The 22,655-nt window shown below is 31.2% G+C and overlaps 2 protein-coding genes and 1 long non-coding RNA gene across 4 annotated transcripts in view; 2 read left to right on the top strand and 1 right to left on the bottom strand.

Moving 5' to 3' along the window:
* Positions 1-6,505, top strand: part of LOC148278970 (uncharacterized) — a 79,316-nt gene extending 72,811 nt beyond the window's left edge. Inside the window, exons 5-6 of one of the 2 annotated variants that reach the window (XM_088230663.1) lie at positions 4,058-4,226; positions 4,718-6,505. In XM_088230663.1, coding sequence (XP_088086789.1) covers positions 4,058-4,226; positions 4,718-5,558 — 1,010 coding nt within the window. In that variant the 3' untranslated portion in view covers positions 5,559-6,505. Of the gene's footprint in view, positions 1-3,284; positions 4,227-4,717 lie in introns of both variants that reach the window. The other variant, XM_088230664.1, reaches the window with a different exon arrangement.
* Positions 6,506-11,340: 4,835 nt separating this feature from the next.
* eIF4E1 (eukaryotic translation initiation factor 4E1) lies at positions 11,341-17,563 on the top strand. The gene is made up of 5 exons (XM_088230659.1): positions 11,341-11,484; positions 12,037-12,215; positions 14,201-14,378; positions 15,674-15,761; positions 16,207-17,563. Exons 1-5 carry the CDS (start codon positions 11,452-11,454, stop codon positions 16,365-16,367), a joined length of 639 nt encoding a protein of 212 aa, XP_088086785.1. The 5' UTR covers positions 11,341-11,451; the 3' UTR covers positions 16,368-17,563.
* Positions 16,247-22,362, bottom strand: LOC148278968 (uncharacterized). Its single transcript, XR_015823018.1, has 2 exons — positions 22,161-22,362; positions 16,247-19,771 (listed from the first exon to the last, which is right to left on the bottom strand). It is a non-coding gene; the product is annotated as an uncharacterized LOC148278968 (long non-coding RNA).
* Between the last annotated feature and the right edge of the window lie 293 nt (positions 22,363-22,655).

Below are 22,655 nucleotides of genomic sequence, written 5' to 3'. Positions count from 1 at the left end.
TATAAGCGGGTAGCGAATTATTACGAGTAAATAATATTATACGTGTGGTATAATTTAGCACAATATTTTGAAAAAAAAGGCTCACGCTCAGAAGTACTCGTATTTGTGGGGATTTTTTCTAAACTGCACTTGATGACAGCAATTTAAAACTGTATTTATCTAATACGTATTTTTTGTTAGTAATATTTTGATAAAGTTGTAACACATTGTGATTCGGAAAAATAAACAAATAAAGAATAAAAACAAAATTCAAAGTTTATTATTATTTTTTTTGTAAAAGATCTTCACCCACTAGCCATATAATGGCTTGGTGAGAACAATATAATTGTCATGTGTTTTGGGTAGATTTATCATATTTCAATACGTTTAAAAAATATAATAATAATAAATAAAATATAACTACCTAGTTCGTAGCTAGATGCGATGCGCGTTTAGTCGGAAACCCCGAATTTAATCAGAGTGGAACGGAATCGAGTCCAGGACCTCGAGCATGGTAGGCGAACGCGCCAACCACTACACCACGAGGCGGACACACAGAACTGTATTCTTTATCCGCCCGAACACAGCAACCTACCCAATACGCCTGATTGTACCGGAATGTTTAACTTACTCTTTTTTTGGAAACCCTATCATCGTCTTTTTTGCCATCCTCCGAAGCGTTGTGGTTTAGCAGTTAGCGGTAAGCGCATTTGTTAACCACGAACCAGGCGTGACTTCTTTTTTTGTTTTTCATGCCTTTCGGAAAAGTTTTTTTCGTATTTTATATTTTACCAAAGAAACTCAATAACCACTACAGACAAACTGATTTTAAAATTATTATTCATATACCTATGCCTATACCAACTATCTTCTAGGTACAACAAGAATAAATGAACAGCATGGATTTCGGTCAGGGCGCTCAACCATCACAAATTTGATGGTATTTACGAATTTTGTCACAAAATCACTTGACAAAGGTGCTCAGGTAGACTGCTCGTACAACGACTTTTCAAAGGCGTTTGATAAAGTAGATCACCAGCTTTTGCTTCAGAAACTTCATAAGATTGGCTTCAGTGACATTCATTTGAGATTTTTCTCAAGCTATCATATAGATCGAAAGCAGTATGTGTCATATGGACTCTATCAATCTGCAGCTTTTCACACCTCCTCGGGAGTGCCCCAGGGGTCTTATTTAGGACCAATGTTGTTTACAATATTTAGAAATGACATTAGCAGTGAAATAAAATATTTCAAATTTCAAATTTTTTATTATTTTTAATATTTTCTGCAATAACTTTGTGTATCATTTTAAATTAAATTTGGAGAAATAAAACTTGTACTTGGTTTTTTGATACACTCACTTTATTTTTACCAACTAGGGTATTTTTATAACCAAACATACATAAAAGAAACAGTGAACAAATTAGTGGGTGTCGATAAGGATGAGGGAGGGGGTAATTGTGTTTAAGGTGGGGGAAGGGAAGGAAAGGGGGTAATTGCGTTTAGTGTAGAGTTCGATTTTATAGGAAAAATATTAAAAATGGGACTATTACTTAAGTTTAATTGATTATTAATTATGTCTAAGTTCTGTTTTACCGCTTTTTTTATTTCTAAAATTTCAAAAAGATTAATTAGTTTGTTTTTATTATTTAAATGTAATATTTCAATTCCATTTTCAAAATTAAAAGAATGATTATTTGTTATAATATGGTCAGCAAATTCAGAAAAATTATTGTTATTGAGACATCTCAAATGCTCCTTGATTCTTATATTAATGAACGCGATGTTTTTCCTATATAAAAGGATCTGCAATCATTGCAAGTTAACTTATACACCCCTGATTTATCTAATTTATTTGTTATATCTTTAGTATTTTTTATATAATTTCCTAAATTATTATTTGTGTAGAATGCCGGTCTTATGTCTAATGTATAAAAAATACTACATTTTCTCTGAAATACAAACTCCTTTGGACTGTTTGAAACTTCAGTATGACATTCAAAATATTATACAATGGAGCAAACGAAACAAACCGTTCTTCAATGTCTCTAAATGTTTTGTCAAGACAAGAGCGTCCAAAACAATTTATTTCCGTTATATCATGGATGGAGTAAAGCTTGAACGAGCGTCGACGTCCAGGGACCTCGGGGTGCTGTTTGACGCTAAGTTATCATCATTATGTAGTATATAATATCATTATGTAGTAACTCCCTTAAAATGCTTGGATTTGTTCTTAGGAATGCCAAGATTTTAAAAATATTCAGGTTCTGAAAACATTATATAATTCCTTAGTAAGAAGTCGCTTGGAATTTAGTTCCATCATTTGTTCGCCAAATGAAACCACATATTTCTTAATGAAGAGAGGGTACAGAAAAAATTTCTGCGTTTTCTGTATCTCGGGGTATGGATTTTACCCGTGGCTTTTCCCGACATAATTCTTACTAGGAATGCTGGGCTACCAATCATTGTTGGGGAGAAGGGATATTCATTTGGGTGTTCACTTTTTTCAACTCATTGGTGGTAGCATACATAATTCCGATATTCGGAATGAATTCGGTCTATTTGTCCATGACACGCTGGTCAATACGTATTGGGGAACGCATTGGCCAACGTGTAGGCCAACTCATTTCATAATATTTTTTTACTGCTTTATAATAAAATAGAAATATATAATTTTATGACTTCGCCTTTTTCCTAAATGAGAGTCCAATTTTTACCTTTTCTCTGGTATCGTGATCATGTTCATGTTGGCTTTGATTTTCTTTATCCAAAACTCTGTGCTTTTTATAAAATTAATACAAAAATATCATCGTATTGAAAAATATTATTTGTTTATATGTCAATACTTTTAACATCAAATTTACACTTGTGTATCGGTTTTTTATCAAAATGATTCTTAAAACTTTGTTTTGTAATATGGTTGGTTTGTTTTAATTTTCTTGGTTTGATCAAAATAATATACTGCTACAGTAGTTAATGTGTGGTTCAATAATTGTGTTATAAATAATTTTGGAATCCTTATCAACAAATCTTCTAATTCTTCCTAAAATTGTTTTTTTGCAATCTTTTTCGTTACCATCTTAGTATTTTGATGAAATGTAAGTTTTAAATCTATTTTTACACCCAAATATTTAATTTCACTAACTTTATTAATTTTTTTAAAATAAAATTAAATTTTTAAATTTTTAATAAAATAGATAATTCTACCATAATTGACGGCGTACCTTATATTTTTTTGTTTCCTATATTCATGTATTTTGTTTTGTTTATTAATTAATTGTTAGCCATAGAGATACATTATTTAGATCATTATTCAATTTGTGAAAAAAAATGTACTCATATTCTGTTTTTTATACAGAAAACTTAATTTAACTTTGTAGATAAATGTTAACTTCCTATTGTAATCGGGGCCCAGGCATCCTAAAAAGGAAATCGATTAGAGATAAGTCCGTCTCGTAGTGTAGTGGTTAATAGGGTAGATGTAAAATATCGGTTTTTAACTTAGAGTAATAACCTAATAGAGTCACCCATTCGGAAAAAAACAATTCTATGATTATTGACCACGAACTTAGCTACAGATTATAGCAGGTCGTAGGTACTTGCGTTGAGAATTGCAAGTGCAAACCAAAACCGTCCATTACATGTTTGTTGTTCCTAAAAACCAAACTAAAAATTTGGAACGCTGTCGTTCTATGCAATAGAGCATAAGGGCTTCTCTAGAGAATTACTACTCTGAGGTTTTTTAGGTGGTTCTACACGGCAATAATTCTTTGTTTCTGGACTGGTATCTGTAAGCCAAGATTCCATATAATGAACATGTTCCAGATACTCTGCAATTGGAGTGGCGATGAAATGCCCTATGCACCACTGGGTCCATGGCGATAATGTCAAATTAGATATTTTAATGCAACTTTGCCGATGTTATATGCTTATTTGTAAATAAGTATTTTTGAAAGAAATTGTTTTAGCCCGGTTGTTTATACAAATTCAACGTTTATTACTGTTGCAATTTTACAAGGAAAACGGGAGAAGCTCTACTTTTAAACCATATTTATGTTCATTTCATTTATGTTTTTAGAAAAACGAGAAAGATGGATTGGTGGTGTATACGACTGGGAAGCTAAGGCTTGGAAGTGGGGAGGGGAGATGAAGACCATGAACTACCAATCTTTCTCTCGCCTGAGACACTTTCCAGAAGAGGATCTCAAGTGGAACTGTGTTGCCATGGTTCCTGAACTCCACTATAGGTACCTATACCTAATCTTTCCACAATAATTTATATATATAACGTGACCTGTATATTTGGAGCAGGAATAAAATGAAAAATGAAAATAAAAAACAATCATTAATTAAGTCAATTGCATTATGAAAAATATGATTATATGACGCCTCTTATGCCCTAAGATTTCACCAACGCAATGAACACACGCATTAACTGTGTAGGATTGGCGAAAAGGCTTGGCGGTATGCGTAGGTAGTGTAACTCTAGTACATCTGGACACGGCTTATCCCCGAATATAACGGGAAAGATTTTTATAATATTTATTCTATTAAATATGGAACCTATTATCTAATATATTCACAAAGACCATAAATATTGTTTAATTTCCTTCCCCCGTCTTGAACAATTTACACTTTGCCCCTTACATCGTTTCATATTTTCATCGATAATATGTCAGTATATTTTCCCCTTTAAAAAGTAGTTTCTTAATTAAGTAAAAATTTTTGTTATTTATAGATGGGCTCCCAAAAGCTGTGTGGAGGGAAAGTACTACATTTGCCAAACAAGACTGCGAAAAGTAAAAAAATCTGAAAGAAATAAACTACGCGAACGTTGGAATCCTAATGGAACTGGAAATATGCCTAACGAAGTATCCATCCCAGATACTACTGATTACGAAAATCATAATAACAATGTTAACCCAAATCCTTCTACTAATGTCAATCGAAAAACTAAATTACGGAAGATCAAAAAGAAACCTAATAGACACGATAATGAAGTTTCCCCAGAACCTCTCTTACAGGGTAATGCGTCGACAATAAACAATTCTGTGCAAAACACAGAACAAATAGGATCCGCCGCTTATGCTCATAGACAGGACGGCAAAAAAAATGCTGAAGGAAAAAAAAAGAAAAAAAAGCCTTTCAAAGGATACATTTCAAATAAAGACGATCCCGAAGCTGCTTACATTCACAATGTCAATGCTCTCAAATCTGGCAAGAGTGGTTTGTCCCCAGTTCAGATAGACAAACACCTACGCAGATTAGAGCGACTGAGGAAGAAAGATGAGAGAGCGAAACTTAGAAAAGAAAGGATCCACGATCAACAAAACCGGGAGAGAAATTCTCAAACCAATAACGACTTACCAGACAATGTTCTAGCTGCGAAAGTGAATATTATTAGAAGTAGAAATTTAATCGATGGAACTCGAGATTTCAAACAATCCAAAAGGAAGAACAAAGGAAAAGGATTCTCGTATACATTTGAAAATGTGACTCAGAAGACTTACATTATGAACAATCAGTTGAGTGCTTTACATCCTAAAACTATTGTAGAAGTACACGAGTTTGCTGAATAAATCAAATGCTTTCATTTTGCAAGTGCTCCATTATTACAAAATATAACTTCTCTCTTTTGAATCATGTAAATTATTCATAAATGTTTTTTTCAAACATATATTAATGGTTTAGTATCGTAATTAAGTTAAGAATATTATTTCATTTATTTATTTTCATTTTATAATTTACTTTATTACATGGTTAAGTATCAATTTGTCATATCGAATTTACAGTGACTATTTTAGCATCTTGCATTTTTGATTGTCAATCAGCCAATTACATTTTGATGAGATATATTTTTATTTTACCTTTGATGTAAAATTTCTATGAAATATTTAATAAAGGGAATAATATAATAAATAGTCCCAATGTACTCAAATATTGTACATAACAAATTAATTGTAAATAGATTTGATATTTATTATAATATTACATAATATTTTGTACAGTCAAACTAATATATCCCTACCGTCTTACTGATAAAAGCAATAATTACTACTAAAAATATTTTTCGCTACAAAAATTATTGATTTGGTACTTCTTTACCTAAAATTAATATTTGTTTCACCCATTGAAATTTATGTACAGTGTAAAACAGATGAAATTAAATTATTTAATTACTAATAAATTTCATTTAATTATCATTTTGTAGAATAAATTAAACTATCAATACCTACATTAAAATTATGTTGAGAACATAATACAAAACAGAATGAACCTACTTATAATTGTAAACCAACCAGAAACCATTCCTGGAAATCATTAAAAATCTATTATTGTTTTAGATGTTTATACTATTATATACATAGAAGTATTATGCAGCCAGCAACCAAGTTTTCTCAAAAAAATTGTTTGTTTTAATTTTGTATATTTTTTTTTTTATATATTCAATAATTGTTTCAAGCTGATTTTCAGTATTAAGAACTTGTAAAAGTAAGTAAAATACATTCATGTTTTTATACTTATAGTGTGCCTTGTTATTTATTTTTTCCTATAACCCTTAGTTACTAAGAAAATAATACATGCGTAGACATTTACTTAGCTAAATAAAATGTGAATAACAAATTATATGCAGTTAACAAAGAAAAGTGACTCAATTTTGTATTCTGAATAATATCTTATAGCTGTAACTAAAAAAATGTTTTTTTTTACCAAAAAAAACCATTTTATGTGCACTGAATTTCCGACAAACAAAATATAACTCAAGACTCAAGACTAAGAGCGGTTTCTCAATATATACTATAAGTGCATAGTAACTATCAATTATACCTTTTTTTACACTGTCATGTAAATATATATTTGATAGTTAAAATACGTAATACTAAAAAACAGAGGATTCATTGCAACATTATGATATATACCATATTTTCTTCAATATTAGCCCCAAGAGGACTAGTGAGATCTAGCGGACGACCTTCTGGTCTTGTAAATTTGTCTGAAAAATACCAGATCTGCTGAAACCGTAGCTTGAGCGAGATAGATAGTTTCATAGCGATAAATGATGCGTTAGAGGGAGAAGACAATATACATAATACATCCAGTGCCGACCCGTGCGCAGGTGTGTAGTTCGCTTGTAACATCACTTTGAACATGAGTACTGGAGGAATTTATGTGATTTAGTTGCATACAATGTTAGTACGCATAAAACATTAGGTAGGTATGTAAACAAAAATAATGGCGGATTTAGCGTTCCGATCTGATTCCAAAGCGCGGACTGTCATTAAGCTATACATATTATTTTTTTAACAACTCATAATATTTTTCACCCTACATTGCTCAATGTAAACGATCTGCTACATACCGATTATCAGAGTATAAAAGTAATTTTAAATATTTTGATCACTCGGCGACTAGTGTAATATATTTTATACGTGCTAGCCTTTATAATTTATTTTAAAATTCGCCACCAGGGTAAAATTGTTCGATAAAATTTGAAACAAAAAGTTAGTTTGTACGAATTGTGATTGCTTCGTATTTTTTAAAGATTTGAAATTATAATTATTTCCGCAACTTTCATTATTAGATGAAAACATGTTCGTAAAAAACGTTTTTTTTTGTTTTCCTTATATTCTTGTATTTTCAAACCTTTTATGCTAGATGTGGCGTATTGTCTACCTTTATTTATTGATTAAGATTTACATGCGTACATACATATTTATAAATTGGAGAGAAGAGAAACATTGAATATACTACTACACTAAATATTTAAATACCTTAAATATGACAATAAAACTGTTTTTTTTTTTATTAATTATTTTTCCCAGTATCTATATAAAAAACATATATACAAATGTATATTTTTAATTGGAATTTAAAAAATTGGGCAGTGAAGGGTTAAACTTAATATTTACATATTTATGAGATAAGTATTTATGAGTCCCACTGATATATGAGTATTATGGTGAGATTTATTAGATACTGTCTATGTTACCCTTTTTAATTTGTAATTCTCTTTAGAACATATTTGTTATATTATAGGTAGGTATTATTTCCCCTATCCATGACTGCTATGAAACAATAACATTTTTTTTCGGAGGGATGAGTAAGAACTAATACTTATGTTTTGAAAAATGGTCCACAAATTATGTCAACTAATTTTTCTTGGCTAACTCATAAACTGAATTACACTGAGTAAAATCCTTTAAATACTATAATGTACTTACAAGGTATTTAACGGTTAAAAGAAAATGAAATTATTTTAGTGATATGCAGAGAACTGTTTTCAAGCTGGGATCAGGTGCTATGTTATTAAGAGTTAGTTGTTCATTGACAACACTTCTTAATCTAATAGCACACTAGAAAATAATGAAATTCATTTACCTATAAAATATATTTTCCACTTTATTGAGGCCTGCTAGCAAAGCACGATAACATCAGGTGAAAACAAGTTACATAATTATAAATTATAACAAAACATGTTCACAAAAATAGTTCATACATATATGTATACAAGGATAACATAAAAGACTTGGTTATAATAATACCCACATAACTAGACCTAAGGGCCTTCTACATTTTCACATTTTCTTCTAGAGAGTAGCTATTATCATGTCAGATGTATAGTGTTATTCGAAACAACTTCTAACCGAATTAATTGAGTTGCATAAGTTGTTGCCAGCCTCATGAAAGATCAAAAGTAAAAAATATTCCAACCGTAATAAGAAAAATGACACATAAAATCAAAAGGTCAGAGCATAGTTCTGAGGTATTGTTACCTCACAAAATATAAACAATTTATAACATTACCTCACAAAATATAAACAATTTAAAGCGTTTTTTCTCAAAAAAAACTTAGTGGTGATTAACTTAACAAATTCATTTTTAAATCTTTGTTTTATTTCTGAGTGTGTTTAAACATGATACTTTAAATTTTAGGTGGAACCTTGTTGATAAAAAATAAATTTGAAAATATACCTTTTTCATGATTTATTGTGAAAAATATTCTTTAGCCATACTATTTTCATAAAATATAAAAAAATACGACTAGCTTAACAAATCTATTAAAAATAATGGAGGTACACTATGCCTAAAATATAGGCAGCTTCTTTTTCTACAAGTTGAAAGCCTTCCCGCCTACGCGGGAAGGCCTTGCCAATCTGTGCCTTCGGACTTACCGAAACTATATTTAAGAAATGTTTTGAAAATAAAATAGGTATTATAGTTTTTAATTATTGTACTTGCAGTTTGCACATTTATACAAGCAATAAACAAAAACATTCAACAAATACGCATCATCACCAGGCACCAGGATGAATGTCGAGGACTTAGGTTTGCACATGCTTGCCTGTGACAAGACATGGGGGTCCATTTAGTTCGCCCAAACAATACCATGCCAGTAAGTCGCTGTGATGTTGTAGGCCCTTTATACAATTTCAAAATAAATTGAAACAGGTACTATCAGAAAAAAAACCGCTAAAAGCCTGATAGTGCTTATTTATCATAAACAATATTCTTACAGTAAATTACAAATTGGTAAAACTTATTAATTAAAAGATCTTAACAAAACACAAAGCAAAATTAATCTTATAATAATAAGAATTTTTAATTATATACAATAAAGACCAAGGGAATAATAACAATGTTTTCATTTCGTATATAAAATAAGAAAGATGAGAAAAATTATAAACAAAACATTTTGAAGGAACTTAATATAATGAATAATGAGAAACAAAAAATAGTCAGATATTTTTTTTTACAAAATACAAATATTACAACAAATCATAACAAAGAACACAAAAAACACACAAAAAAGTACACAAAAAATTAAAAACAGAATGTATCAACAAGTAGTTTGTACAGAAAATAATTTGAGTTAAATCATTGGAAAAGTTATAAAAAATAAAATATTTTTTCTCTCCGTCAAAAAAAAGTGATTCAGATTTCTAATACCTCCAGCTTATCAAGATTTTTTTTCAATATTTAGGATGAATAAAAATTATTGAGCTTTTAGTTGATTAGATACAAGGTACAATACAAAATGAAACCTGATTGCTACCTGTGTGAAAAATATTTACTAGGCGATAATTTGAATGTAAAAGATCGCAAACTAGTTTAGTCGGATTCAGTTTGATATGCATATGCGGTTTCTAATTCTATTCTATTCTAAGGACTATTCTAATTCTATGATTGATATATGGTATTAAGAATAGTCCAGAAACCGCACACGCGCATTAAACTGAAGGCGACTAAACTACTCATAAATGCGCAGTTTTACGTGTTGACGATTAGTTCCTTTGTAGACGTCGCTCAGTACGCAACTCTTGATTTAAATTCAACTATGCCGTGCTGTGTCGTTTTAAAGTGTAGAAATACTGCTGGGATAAAAAAAAACAGGATGGGGTCACATTTCATGTGTAAGTAACAAATTCACAAATCGTATTACTTAAGAATTTAATTATTTTGCCATCTGTCAAATTGTCAAAGAAAACGAAATAGACATTTTTTTAGTGTTGCCAGGGTAGTCAAATTTTTTACGCTACTTTGCTCATCTAACGAGAGAACTAACGAAAATTGGCCTTCTCGGATTAAACAACGCCGCGGCGGACATTTGATCGACATTATCTTTGAAACATAATGGCATCAAATATGATTTAACATGACATAAAAATATCCGCTGTATGTAAAATAAATTCGTTTTATTTTTTAAGTTCAAAGTTCAATTACTTTCATTAAATGACCCTTTACTTATCTACTTTGTTATGTCAATCAATGTTTCCGCGCGTACAATAAAATTTGAGAGAAATTAACAAATTGTTTTTTTTAAATAAACCATTTTTTTGTGATAATATTATTTGCGATCTGGAAACATTACGCGGTGTCTTTACGCAAGCGCGCGGTGAAAATGGAGGCAAAATGGGGGGCAATCGACGGTTTTTTGGACACAGTCCGGTGTATTCAAAGATGAATCTACATTTTTTCTGTATATTATAATTCTATGCATTGATATTTAACTATGGTAAAACATGCATATTTTAGTATTTTTTGAGTAAATACCAATATTATAAAAATGCACATGTCAACTTTTGGAACGGGTAGTAATTTTTTCAGTATTAACAATTTATTTTATTTTTTACCAAATAATACTTTTACTCTGTTTTTTTTTTTACGTTAATACGTTAATTGCTAATGCAATTTTTTTCCGGGAATACTTCAACTACCGTTGTTTTGTAAATATTTTTTATGACGATTAAAAATACCCATCCCTAAAAGACATAGATACGAAAAGAGAAACTTAACGACCCATAGAGAACCGCAGTGAACAGTGATCGAAGATCGATCTAATATAATCTATGGAGTGGACGTGAGCAACGGCAACTGGCGACTGGCGACATACATATATATAATCGACCTGTTAATTGCGGGCCCACGGTTTCCCAATAAACTTAAACGTCGTTGGTTAAAATATCGCAACAAATGATGGAAGTAGCAAGGGCTGAAGATGTTCAGGTAACTAAAATTTCTAAAATCTATTTGCTAAAATCATATTCAATAACCCCGTTAAACTTTCAATACCTGTTTTTCGGATGCCATATTGACTTTAAAATCCTTAAATTGGCATGCTGGTTTCATACCCACGTCGCTATGAATATTTTTTTACGTTGATATTTTTTCAAGGGAGTGCTTGTTTTAATACCTTAATTATAAATCATTATTATTACTTACAAGCTACGAAGCTACATATCAAGCTTCCACCGGGGCGCTAAATCCTTATCACCAATTTGACATTTAGTTTTTAGGCTAGTGATGCATACTAAAAATAGTGTACGATTTACACCGATCTCCGTAAAACATAACTTATACATTGAAATGGTAATCTGAGGACAGTTATTACTTTTCCTCATGATTTGATATATTTAATATGAGAGCTTTGAAATGTATGTTTTTGGGATGAAATAAGTATTGTCTTACTCATTCCTAGTTCATTGTTTATCTTCATCCCTGAATGGCGTGTTAATGTATTTATGTAAATTGTTACAATTTGTAAATATATCATTTCAGCCTCTATCCTCTGATGCGCCACTTAAAGAAGAAGGGGCAGAAATTGCTCCTGAATTTTTAATCAAGCACCCTTTACAAAATGCTTGGAAACTTTGGTATCTTGAACCTATTAAGGGCGCTAGCTGGGAAGATTTACAGAAGGAAATTACATATTTTGATACAGTTGAAGATTTTTGGAGGTAACTAGAGATACTAATATGTATTTTTTAAATTTAACTTTTGTACATTTATTATTGTATATTGGCGGGCTTATTGCCAAATGCCAATTTCTTCTAACCAGCCAATAAAGTAAAAGGTGTTTCCGTTGAACTTGATTACTACGAGGAAGATGGGACCGACTTAATTTGATCGTTACCTAAGTAACTATTGTAACTAAGTAAACTAATAAATTTTATACGTAATTCATACAGATATATTTTTTTAAACTGTTAAGGAAAATTATAATAAATGCTCACAAACACACCACTTTGTAAATTTTTTTGTGTGCGTGATGTTTTTTTCAAATACAGAAAAATAAAAATTTCCACCATGTTGACACCGTGGATGAAAGATAAAGAATACTTTTTACACACTTCAACATTTTTCGCGCTACTAATAATTGCCACTTTTTTTACAAATTGAGAGACACTAACTCTTGTAAGTAGACATTTTTATGATTTGAGGGTTAGTTTTTTTACTGATCTGGCAGCACCCACTCACAATGTTTACTATGCATTGACCATAGGACATAAAAAAAACAGAGAAAACTCCGAAATGATGTCATTCGTAAACTATGAAAGAAGTTGTAAATTGTAATGAGGTACCGAGCCGAGATACTTACTGAGTTTTCAAAGCTTGGATGTTTTACATGCAATTTAACCATAAAACACCAATTAGATACTTAGACATTTACATAGTCATAAACGTAATCCGATCCCGAGGCCCAGCCGTATCGGTCCTTTAAATTTGTCGCACGTTTAAATTTTATTACTTAGATTCTTATATCGAAAATGATGTTTTAAATGATAAAAGAGTTCTTGCGCAATAATAGTTGACAATATTTTTGTTCGGTATGTTCGAGAAGTAGCTTGTCATAAAAGTGAATAAATGTATGGAGAAAACCATAAACCAAAATGTCCACTTTACTTACTCTCATTACATCCGAGATCTCACTACTTTCGTGAGTGTTGTAACCTAGTTTGCCCATATTTATACAATTTTAGTTTCAAAATGTATGCCAGAAAAATAAAACAATAGAACTAGCAATATGTATATATAAATAAATTAATGTCTATACTAGTCTTCAGTGGTAAAAACGGAATAAAGGGAGAGGAAAGATTAAGGAAGAGAATGGAGATGTTTCTTCAGGTGTGATTAAAGCTTCTGTTGAAACATTTTTGATAGTGAGTGGGAGATAATTCCACGGTCGAGCCGCATGGACACATTGTAGTTGGGAATTATAAGGGTGGTTTATAAGGAAAGAGGTAAACCATGAACTGATAAACTTTAAAAAATTTCACGAAGGTGTATTAGAGAGTTAGGACTATGAAGTACAGTAAATGGAGTCTCTTGGCTGTCATATTTTCCAAGACCAAATATAAATCTAATGCATGTATTCTGAAGTCGTCTATCAAGCAGTTTACAGCTTAAATAAGTCATGGAAACATCAGCGTAATCTAGAATGGGTAGTAATAATGCTTCTAGTAGTGAGCATTTGGTTTGATTGTTATTTTTTGTGTATGTAATACAGCTCGTCAACAAAACATTTTTCAGTAATTATTTAAAAAGTAACATGACTTCACTGATATTCTAAATACATCTGTACATAATAATAAAACTGGTTGTCATTTCTCTATTCACCGTATGAAGGTTTGAAAAACAATTAAAAATATTTCTGGGGTTCACGTTCTCTTTTTGCATAAAAATTTCTTGATTTTTTCTTTTCAAAATGTATTTACATTGTCCTCCAACGTTGCTTATTTTTGTTCTATTTGTGTTTTTTATAAAAAAATATGATGGTATAAGTCACGAATAGGTGTGAGAATGTTATTATTGGTATATTTTGGTTACGTTATGTTATTTTTTATTTCCAGTATTATTATGGTGAATGTACAGTAGTATTATTTTTATTGTTTTTACACATACTCATTAAATTGACATTAACGTGGGTTCTTAACATTTTCAGTATCTTTAATCATATAAAGCAAGCGTCCGAACTCAAATTAGGATGTGACTATTCTATATTTAAGGCTGGTATACAGCCCATGTGGGAGCACCCTGCTAATAACCTCGGGGGGCGTTGGCTAGTTTCTTTGGAAAAGAGAAATCGCTCCACAGATGTGGACAGAGTTTGGCTGGATGCTGTAAGTATTGCCTTATTATATCGTCTTCTTCGTGGTGATGACCTTTCAGTTGACTAATTAACAAAAAATAAGTACAATTTTTTATTTCACGAGTTAAATAATTGAACATAATACAACAGAGATAAAGAACATTTTAGAGAAGGGAATATATGTCTAGGCATCCACAGGGCTTATGACCTGTCATTGGCTGGTTTAAGTGGCCACTTTACACACTGTAACATTCACTATTCTGCCCATATTTGAACATCTGTATTCCTTCAATTTGTTGACGTCTAGATGCCTAGACTTCTTATTCCCTTCTCTAAAATGTTCTTTATCTCTGTTGTATTATGTTAATATTAACAACCCCTTAGGGACTTGAATCCAGTCCTTGTCTACAAAAATTTGGACAAACTTAAAACATTGTTAATTAATTTAACTATGTACTTATTTATTTTGTGTAAAATTGCTCAATTTAATTGATGATGCTGACCGATTTCAGAACACTACTGTTCCTTAGTTAAAGCTTAAAAATAAACTAAACTAAATATTTTAAATCTGGCCAAAGCTTTACACCAAATTATAAGTACCTAAAATACATCTGCTAACATGCGTTCAGTGTTTCACATTCAGACTACAGATTCTCGGAAAAGGAACAAGGGGTACGTTTCAGATTGAAGGAACAATCAGGAAAAGACTAAATAAATACATAGTTAAATTATTTTTTCAAATACAGTAGAACTCTGTTTTTGAATTTCAGTCATCCGGATTGCCAAATATTCAAATCGTTAGAAAAAATAAAGAAGATGTTAATAATTTTAATGAACGTCCAATTAACTTTGCTTGACAGGCTCCGTGGCGCAGTTGGTTAGACGGCTAACTGTGAAACTGGCGTCGCGGGTTCGATTCCTGCCAGTTGCAAGAAGAAAAAAAACAAAAAATATTTTTTTCTCAATTAGTCTGGATGTTGTTGTCATTCCAATTCGCTGTATTATTTCAAAAGAAATCAAATCTGGCACTCATTCAGATCCGGATAATTGGAGTTATACTGTACATGTTTCCGCCATAATAACGAAATTCATTCAGCTAGGTTGAAGAAACCCTTAGGGAATATTCATTACTGGACATACTAAAATCATCAAAATAGGATACTTTGATAAAGTTTATTACAAAAAAGATATAGGTATTTTTCAGAGAATTATTTAGTTTACTTGATATATTGACTATAGTATTATGTTGTTCATATGTTTCTTACTACTATTTTTTTGTTAATTACCACACATTCATACTTTTAATTTCTCCATATCTCATTTCAGTGTTTATGTCTAATTGGCGAAGTATTTGATAATCCTGATGATGTCAATGGAGCTGTAGTAAATATTAGACCAAGGCAAGATAAAGTTGGTGAGTTGATCTTTTTTGATTAATCGATTTGTTCTTTTTCTAAATAACCGATTTTACTCCATCAAGTTTGAGTATCCTTGTTTTCTTCATATACTTTTTAAAAACTCATTGTGAACTAAATTGTTTTTCATTTGTAATTTGCCGTAATTTCAACTGCCAAACAAATGTAAATGATCAAAATAAAGAAACATCTTATGTCCTAAGCCTTATAAATGCCCATACATCCATATTTATTTATTAAAGAGTTTCTCCATCTCTGCTTAGTTATCTGTATATAGCATTCCTTGTTTTTGCTTCTATTTAATTACACTCCCATTATTAATATTTAATACAAGCATGGCTCTATTATAGTGCACTATATTCAAATTCATTTAGAATTACACCACGGTACTTTTAAATATTAGATTGAAACAATATTTTTTCACAAATTATTTTATGTTTTCAGCTATTTGGTTAAGAGATGCTTCCAAGACAGCAGCTGTTATGGAAATTGGAAAGAAACTAAAGGAAAAATTTAAATTATCAGCTAGGGGCTCTCTTGTGTTTCAACTGCATAAAGATTTATACAAGCCAGCTTCTACAACTAAATCTATTTTCACTTTGTGAAAAATGTATTTTTTTAAAATATCCAAAATAGATTATTTTTATGTAAATGAATGCGTTGAAATAGTACAGACATTGATTTTTCTTATTTTAGCAATATTCATATTGATGAATAATTGTTTACCTTATTAAGTTATTTAGTTAAAAAATTAATGTAAGTTGAGGGTGAGGCAAAAATTAACATATTGTAAGTTCTACAATTTACACAAAAAATAGTGGTTCAATATTTACATTGTTATTCAATGGTGTCTCTTTCTTTGGCAATAAGTCCAGCTCGTGTATTCCTTCCAAGAAGGAGTTTTTTAACTAGCCGCGAAGCCACATTTGCACCGCTTTCTGCTTGTCCAGTCCAGCTTGCGTATTTCTTCCAAGAAGGAGATTTTCAGTTAGCCAATCCACATTTACACCGCTTTCTTCACGTCCAGCTCGCGTATTCCATCTGAGAATTAGATTTTCAGTTAGTGGGGAAGCCATTTTTACACTACTATCTGCACATTAATGTATGTGAAAAGCTTCCGAAATGCAATCCAACCAAATGGCATTTTAAATATTTATAGTTGTACCAACTCTTATTTATTTATTATAACAAATGTTATTAATGAAGATAATTTTTGACTTTCCCTCGCATATAAATTATTGTAATCATTAAAAGTCTAGTTGGGGTCATTAAGGTCAGAAAAAAATGTTGTTAACATGAATTTCTTAATAAAGGCAGTAATGAATTGTTTAATTTGATATTAATAAATAAATATAAATGAGGAAGTTTAGTGCTACATTAAATTATATTTTAATGTAAACCTAATAACAATACAAACATTAATTGCTAAGGAAAACTTTTCTAAAATGTATGATAAAAACAATTCAACATGTTTTAAACAAACGTGCTTATGTCATCATAAATTCGCCAATCAAGAACTCCCATTTTTCCATAGTAGAAAAAATTCATAGATTTTCTAAAATCAGGATGAAATTGTGATGTAACAAGTAAAAACTAAAACTGGGAAAAAAAAAATAACTACCTCATTAGTCCGCATGTTAATTACGAAGACTTTTGGTGCAGTACAAAAAACAATTCTGGATTGTTTAATTTTTGAAGTAAGTGACCTAGAAACTGACGTTCACATTGAAGTTAATTCCTTAAAGTTAGCAAGTGTATTGTTCTTTTCCAAAATTTAATAAAAAAATCTACACAAAGTTTACACAATGTTTTCTTTCATTACTTGACTTGATTTCAAGTCCAATAAGACCGACTTTACTTGATTTCCTACAATGGTCTCATAGATCCAAAATTGCGCATAAAATTATATGTACCATCATATAATTTAACTTACAAAATATGTGTATCAGACGTTTGTTGATATAGGCGAGATTTACTAAATTATAGAAGAAATATGGATGCTCAGGCATAGTCAGAATGGTAAATGTTGCAGTGTGTAAAGTGGTTACTCTAATCAGCCGATGACAGGTAGCGGCCTCCGTGGTGTAGTGGTCAAGACGCTTGACTCACGCACGGAAGGTTCCGGGTTCGATTCCCAGTGAGAACACAAAAATTAAAATGTGATTTTTCTCAAGCCTGGGTGCTCTGTGAAATTCACCACTGTAATTAGGCCGCCTGGCCTGTTGTGGTGCAAAAAAAATGTTAATGTAAACCCTGAAAATGCCTAGACTTCCATATATCCTTTAAAAAATACTCTATCATTGTTAAAATATTTAATATGTTCAATAAAATCACTACCTAAATCCTAACCTAACCATTATTATTTTACAAGAACACTATTACAGTTTCGGGAGAGCTCCTTCCATCGACTGGTGTTATAAAACTAATAGTACTACTGCTACTTTTTTTTCCCACTCCCCTCTTTATCGATATTACCCAGCTTATTTATACAAGGTTTTAGCTCAAAACACATGCATGTTCCCATTTGAAATGCAGAAATTTACATTATAGTGATAGCTATTAGAAGAAAATGAAAAAGGTATTGAGTTGCGGTACCGCTTTTTGCCTTAGTCTTATAAGATTAACAGAATATAGAAAATAAGTATTTGCATAGTTACATGATTATTTTTAAAAATTAACAAATATAAAGGTAATCAATTTTAAATTATATTTTTGATAAATGAAATAAGTTTTTGAATTGCCTTAGTACTAAAAGATTTACAGAACATGGAAAATAAGAAGTTACACTATAGTAGGGCCAATTTAATAGGTCACATTTGACATTTGTCGATTTTAGCTTCATAGTGAGGTGACCTGCTTAAAAACATCGATTAAAGTTAATGAATCGATTCGGACTTTAAACATAATATATGTGAATTGAATTCAGTTACTATGAAAAAGTACTTATGGTACTGTAATTTTATTTTTAAAACCATAAGTCAAATCCCTGTCCCATTATTACTTTCTATCGTAAATTTAAGGAACAAAATAAGATAAGTACATAATTTAACAAAATTATCAACATTTGATTTTTCTGGGTAAAGCTAGGGTTTCCTAGGACAGCGGTGTCCGTATTTTAATGGCCGTAGTGAACAGTGATGCGGTTGACAGCCGTCGTAACGGTGACTAGAGAGTGGTTTCCTATAAAAATGGTGTTGATAACACCGTTAAAAAATAAAACCACTCTATTCACCGCTACGACGGCTGCCTACCGCATCACCGTTCACTACGGCCGTTAAGATACGGGCACCGCTGTCCTAGGAAACTCTAGCTTAATATCCCTAGTGTTTAAAAAGAAAAAGGGTTCACTGATGCAACATTGTAACGACGTTTAGAACAGAAAAAGTTTATTATGTTTAGAATGGTTTTTTAGTGAAAGTAAATCGTAAAATTACCTTCTTTTGTCGTTATTACAATAAATATGTAATCACAATTGAAAAAAGTTAAGCAATTCTAAAGTTGAAAAAATAAATAATATTTTATTACCCTTACAAGGTTATGTTGTTGAATTTTGATGAAGTGTCAAATGTGACCTATTCAATTGGCCCTACTATAGTTACATGATTATTAAAAAATTAACAGAAAAAACATACATTCTACACGGTATTCCCAAAACAAATCAAATAAGTGCATAACCCGCCTTAGTACAAGAAGATTTACAGAACAAGGAAAATAAGAAGTTACATGATTATTTAAAAATAACAAACAGAAAAAACATAAATTTTTCATGGTCATCCTAAGATAGATAAGTGTATAACCTGACTTAGTATTAGAAGATTTGTACTACTGCTACTACCATCACACCATTCCTCCGTAGGGGTAGGCAGAGAGAATGGACTGCCACACGTCTATCCTGGCATACATTCCTAGCTTCAACATTTATACATCTTGTCATACATGCCCTTCGGTTCTGTCTGCTTTTGACATGACCAGATTTAAGTCTTCCTTGGTCGTCCTCGCCTCACTAAAACTAATAGTACATACAGAATATTGTTGACGGTTTCATTATCGAATCTATACAAAAACAAACAAATTAATCAGTGATGGAACCTGAAGTAGGGTGGTTATTTCAATTATCTAAGGTGTTATCATTTATATGGATAGTTGTAGTTGTCTTAAGTACAGATATGGAAACATGATCATCGAGGGAAAGAATGGTAAGTGGAATTTACTTCTTAAAATCAAGCACAAAACTAGATGTTACAATAATTAAACTAATATTTGGTATGTGGGAAGACAGTGTTAGCAGACGCGAGTCTATGTCTACGGGGTGGCAAGAGGGGTGAGGGGGGTCCAGTATCACACTGTAAAAATATTAAATACATTGACCGTTCTCCAAAAAACAATACTGAAAATAATGCTAAAACTGCCATCCGCCTACCCCTCATACTCTATTTGAAACAACAAATTTACTAACTGTCAGACTGCTTTATGTTAGGGAAGTTCTAACAAATTTCTGGCCTTTAATAAAAAATAGAACACAACAAAATATTAAAACAAGATATGTAATGAGCGTAAACTTTGGGGTACCTAAAAGTAGAACTGCCTTTTTCAGAGGCATTTTCCAGTATTGGGCTCTAGGGTTTTTAACATGGTGGAACCTGACATAAAGGTATCTGTCAGTAACAATGTTTATAAGAAAGAGGTGAGCAAGTGGATAAGGGGTAGACCTTTTTTCATCGTGTAAACTATTTTCATGACTAAAATTTGTGTTTCTTTTAATTGCCAAATATCTCCTTATTGTTTTCATTTATGTGTAATTTTTACTTTTTCTGCTTATTCATTTACATTTCTTTAAATTTTCTTATTATTACTAATATTTACACGTAGGTTTAATTTTTTAATCATAAATGGTATATTCTCAAATTTATATTTGTTCCTCAATTTTTATTATTATCGGTATGTTTTCTAATTTATAATAATTATGTTTCATTTCTTAACTATTAATGGTATATTTTCTAATTTATATTTATGCTTTAATTTTTATTATTATCGGTTTGTTTACCAATTAACATTAATGTATTATTTTCTAATTATTAATAATATATTTTCTAATTTACATTAATGTGTTATTTTCTAATTGATGATAATATATTTTCTAATTTTTATTTATTTGAAATTTTTTTATGTGTTTATTATTATTTTAATTTATTTAGCATCATTTAATGAAATAAAAAAAACACATGTAAAAAAGAAAGTCCTTCCTAAACACAGGAATTTCCTAGCTATTCGGGACCTGAAACAAAGAAACTCTACATTTTGAAACTGTGAAATATATAAATGAATAATAAAAAAAAGGGGGACATCGTCAATAAAGGCGAGAGGTGATTAAATGTAGTACTTAATGTTCTTGTGATAAAATAAAAGCTTGAGTCCTGGGCTGCTATTCCAAACGCTCTCGCGGATGTAGAAAAAGCTTTTATCTCGAGTGTCTTCATACAAAACACACGAGATAAAAGTGTTTTCTACGGCCGCGAGAGCAGTTTAGAATAGCACCGCAGGGATGCAATAATTATGAATTTTCTCTATCCCCAGAGTGGTTAATTTGGGGATATTTATTTTTTCCGTGCGACTAACTTTTGCTTCATATATAGCCACACTGATGATTAAACATCAATAAATATGAACGCGTAAAATCATGAAATCAAACATGATGATTTTCAATAATATTTGAGTATGTCCAAATACTTGCAGACTGGCTGGATTTTCTCCCTAGGGAGTTATTCATATTAAATTTACTTCAACAGAGGGGGAAAACATTTTTGAGAAGGGAATATGGAAGTCAAGGCATTTACAGGGCTTAAGACCTGTCATTGAAAGTCAACAGATGGAAGAGTTGAGGAAATGTGGATGTTCAAACAAGGGCAGAATGGTGAATGTTACACAGTGTGTAAAGTGGCCACTTAAACCAGCCAATGACAGGTCATAAACCCTGTAAATGCCTAGACTTCCATATTCCCTTCTCAAAAATGTTTTCCTTCTCTGTTGAAATAAATTTAAACATGATAATTTTCATTTAGAACATTATTGCGACCTAAAGCATTACCCAAAACACTTAATTAGGTTGAATTGACCAAACAGTATTAGTTTTATTTCTGTTTTTGAAGCAGTTTTAGACACCATTTGATGTTCAATGTTTAGTCATCAAGGTGGCCATTATATGAAGCAAAGAAAAATCTTCGAATTAATCACTCTCTAGGGGGTAGAGAAGATTCCGAACACCACCACAGAGGCTGTGAAATATTTCAGTGTTCATACGTTTATGATTCATGTAATTTATTGTAGTGCTTTCACACTTATGGATTACGCAGACGGGATACAGTCTAAGCTTAACAGAGATGAACAATTCAAACCCTTACTCTGCCAGCGAGCGTTCTACATGACATCGGACCCTCCCTCATTAGTGTAAAACAATTAAAAAATATATGTCGACCTTGCCAGAATTGAATACAAACCCGGGACCTCAAAAATGAAAGTCATATGCGCCAACTACTATACTACAAGTCTGACTTATCTCCACTCGATTGCTTTTTATTTACATTATATTTACCATAGTAAACATTGAGTTGAAAACACAGATCAAGTATAGTAAGGTCATTCATGCAATGTATGTTTTGACCAGGTGTAAATAAAATAAATTTTAAAAAAAACATTTTAAAATAGGGCTGGGTCATAAATAATTTTAAGTCAACTTTGTTGAATTGTACGACCTCAAGCATGGTAGTGGTCCCGTGGATAAAGTTGTAGGCTCATGGATCAAAGGTTTGAATCCCACTCTACCACAAGTAGATTCTCATTTTGATTAACAGTGAGTTACCGAGTTATTACAACTTATTGAAAACGCCCCCCAAAAT

This window comes from Micrasema longulum, unplaced genomic scaffold (assembly GCF_059751315.1).
Source record: "Micrasema longulum isolate JH-2025_06_02 unplaced genomic scaffold, ASM5975131v1 h1tg000802l, whole genome shotgun sequence".
NCBI lineage: Eukaryota > Metazoa > Arthropoda > Insecta > Trichoptera > Brachycentridae > Micrasema > Micrasema longulum.
This window is presented reverse-complemented; position numbering and strand designations above follow the sequence as displayed.

Excerpts from the sequence above, each read along its gene's own strand:
- eIF4E1 (XM_088230659.1), top strand. The coding sequence starts at position 11,452 with ATGATGGAAGTAGCAAGGGCTGAAGATGTTCAG. Across the intron at positions 14,379-15,673 it reads ACAGAGTTTGGCTGGATGCT|TGTTTATGTCTAATTGGCGA; the intron begins GTAAGTATTGCC and ends ATCTCATTTCAG. Across the intron at positions 15,762-16,206 it reads ACCAAGGCAAGATAAAGTTG|CTATTTGGTTAAGAGATGCT; the intron begins GTGAGTTGATCT and ends TTATGTTTTCAG.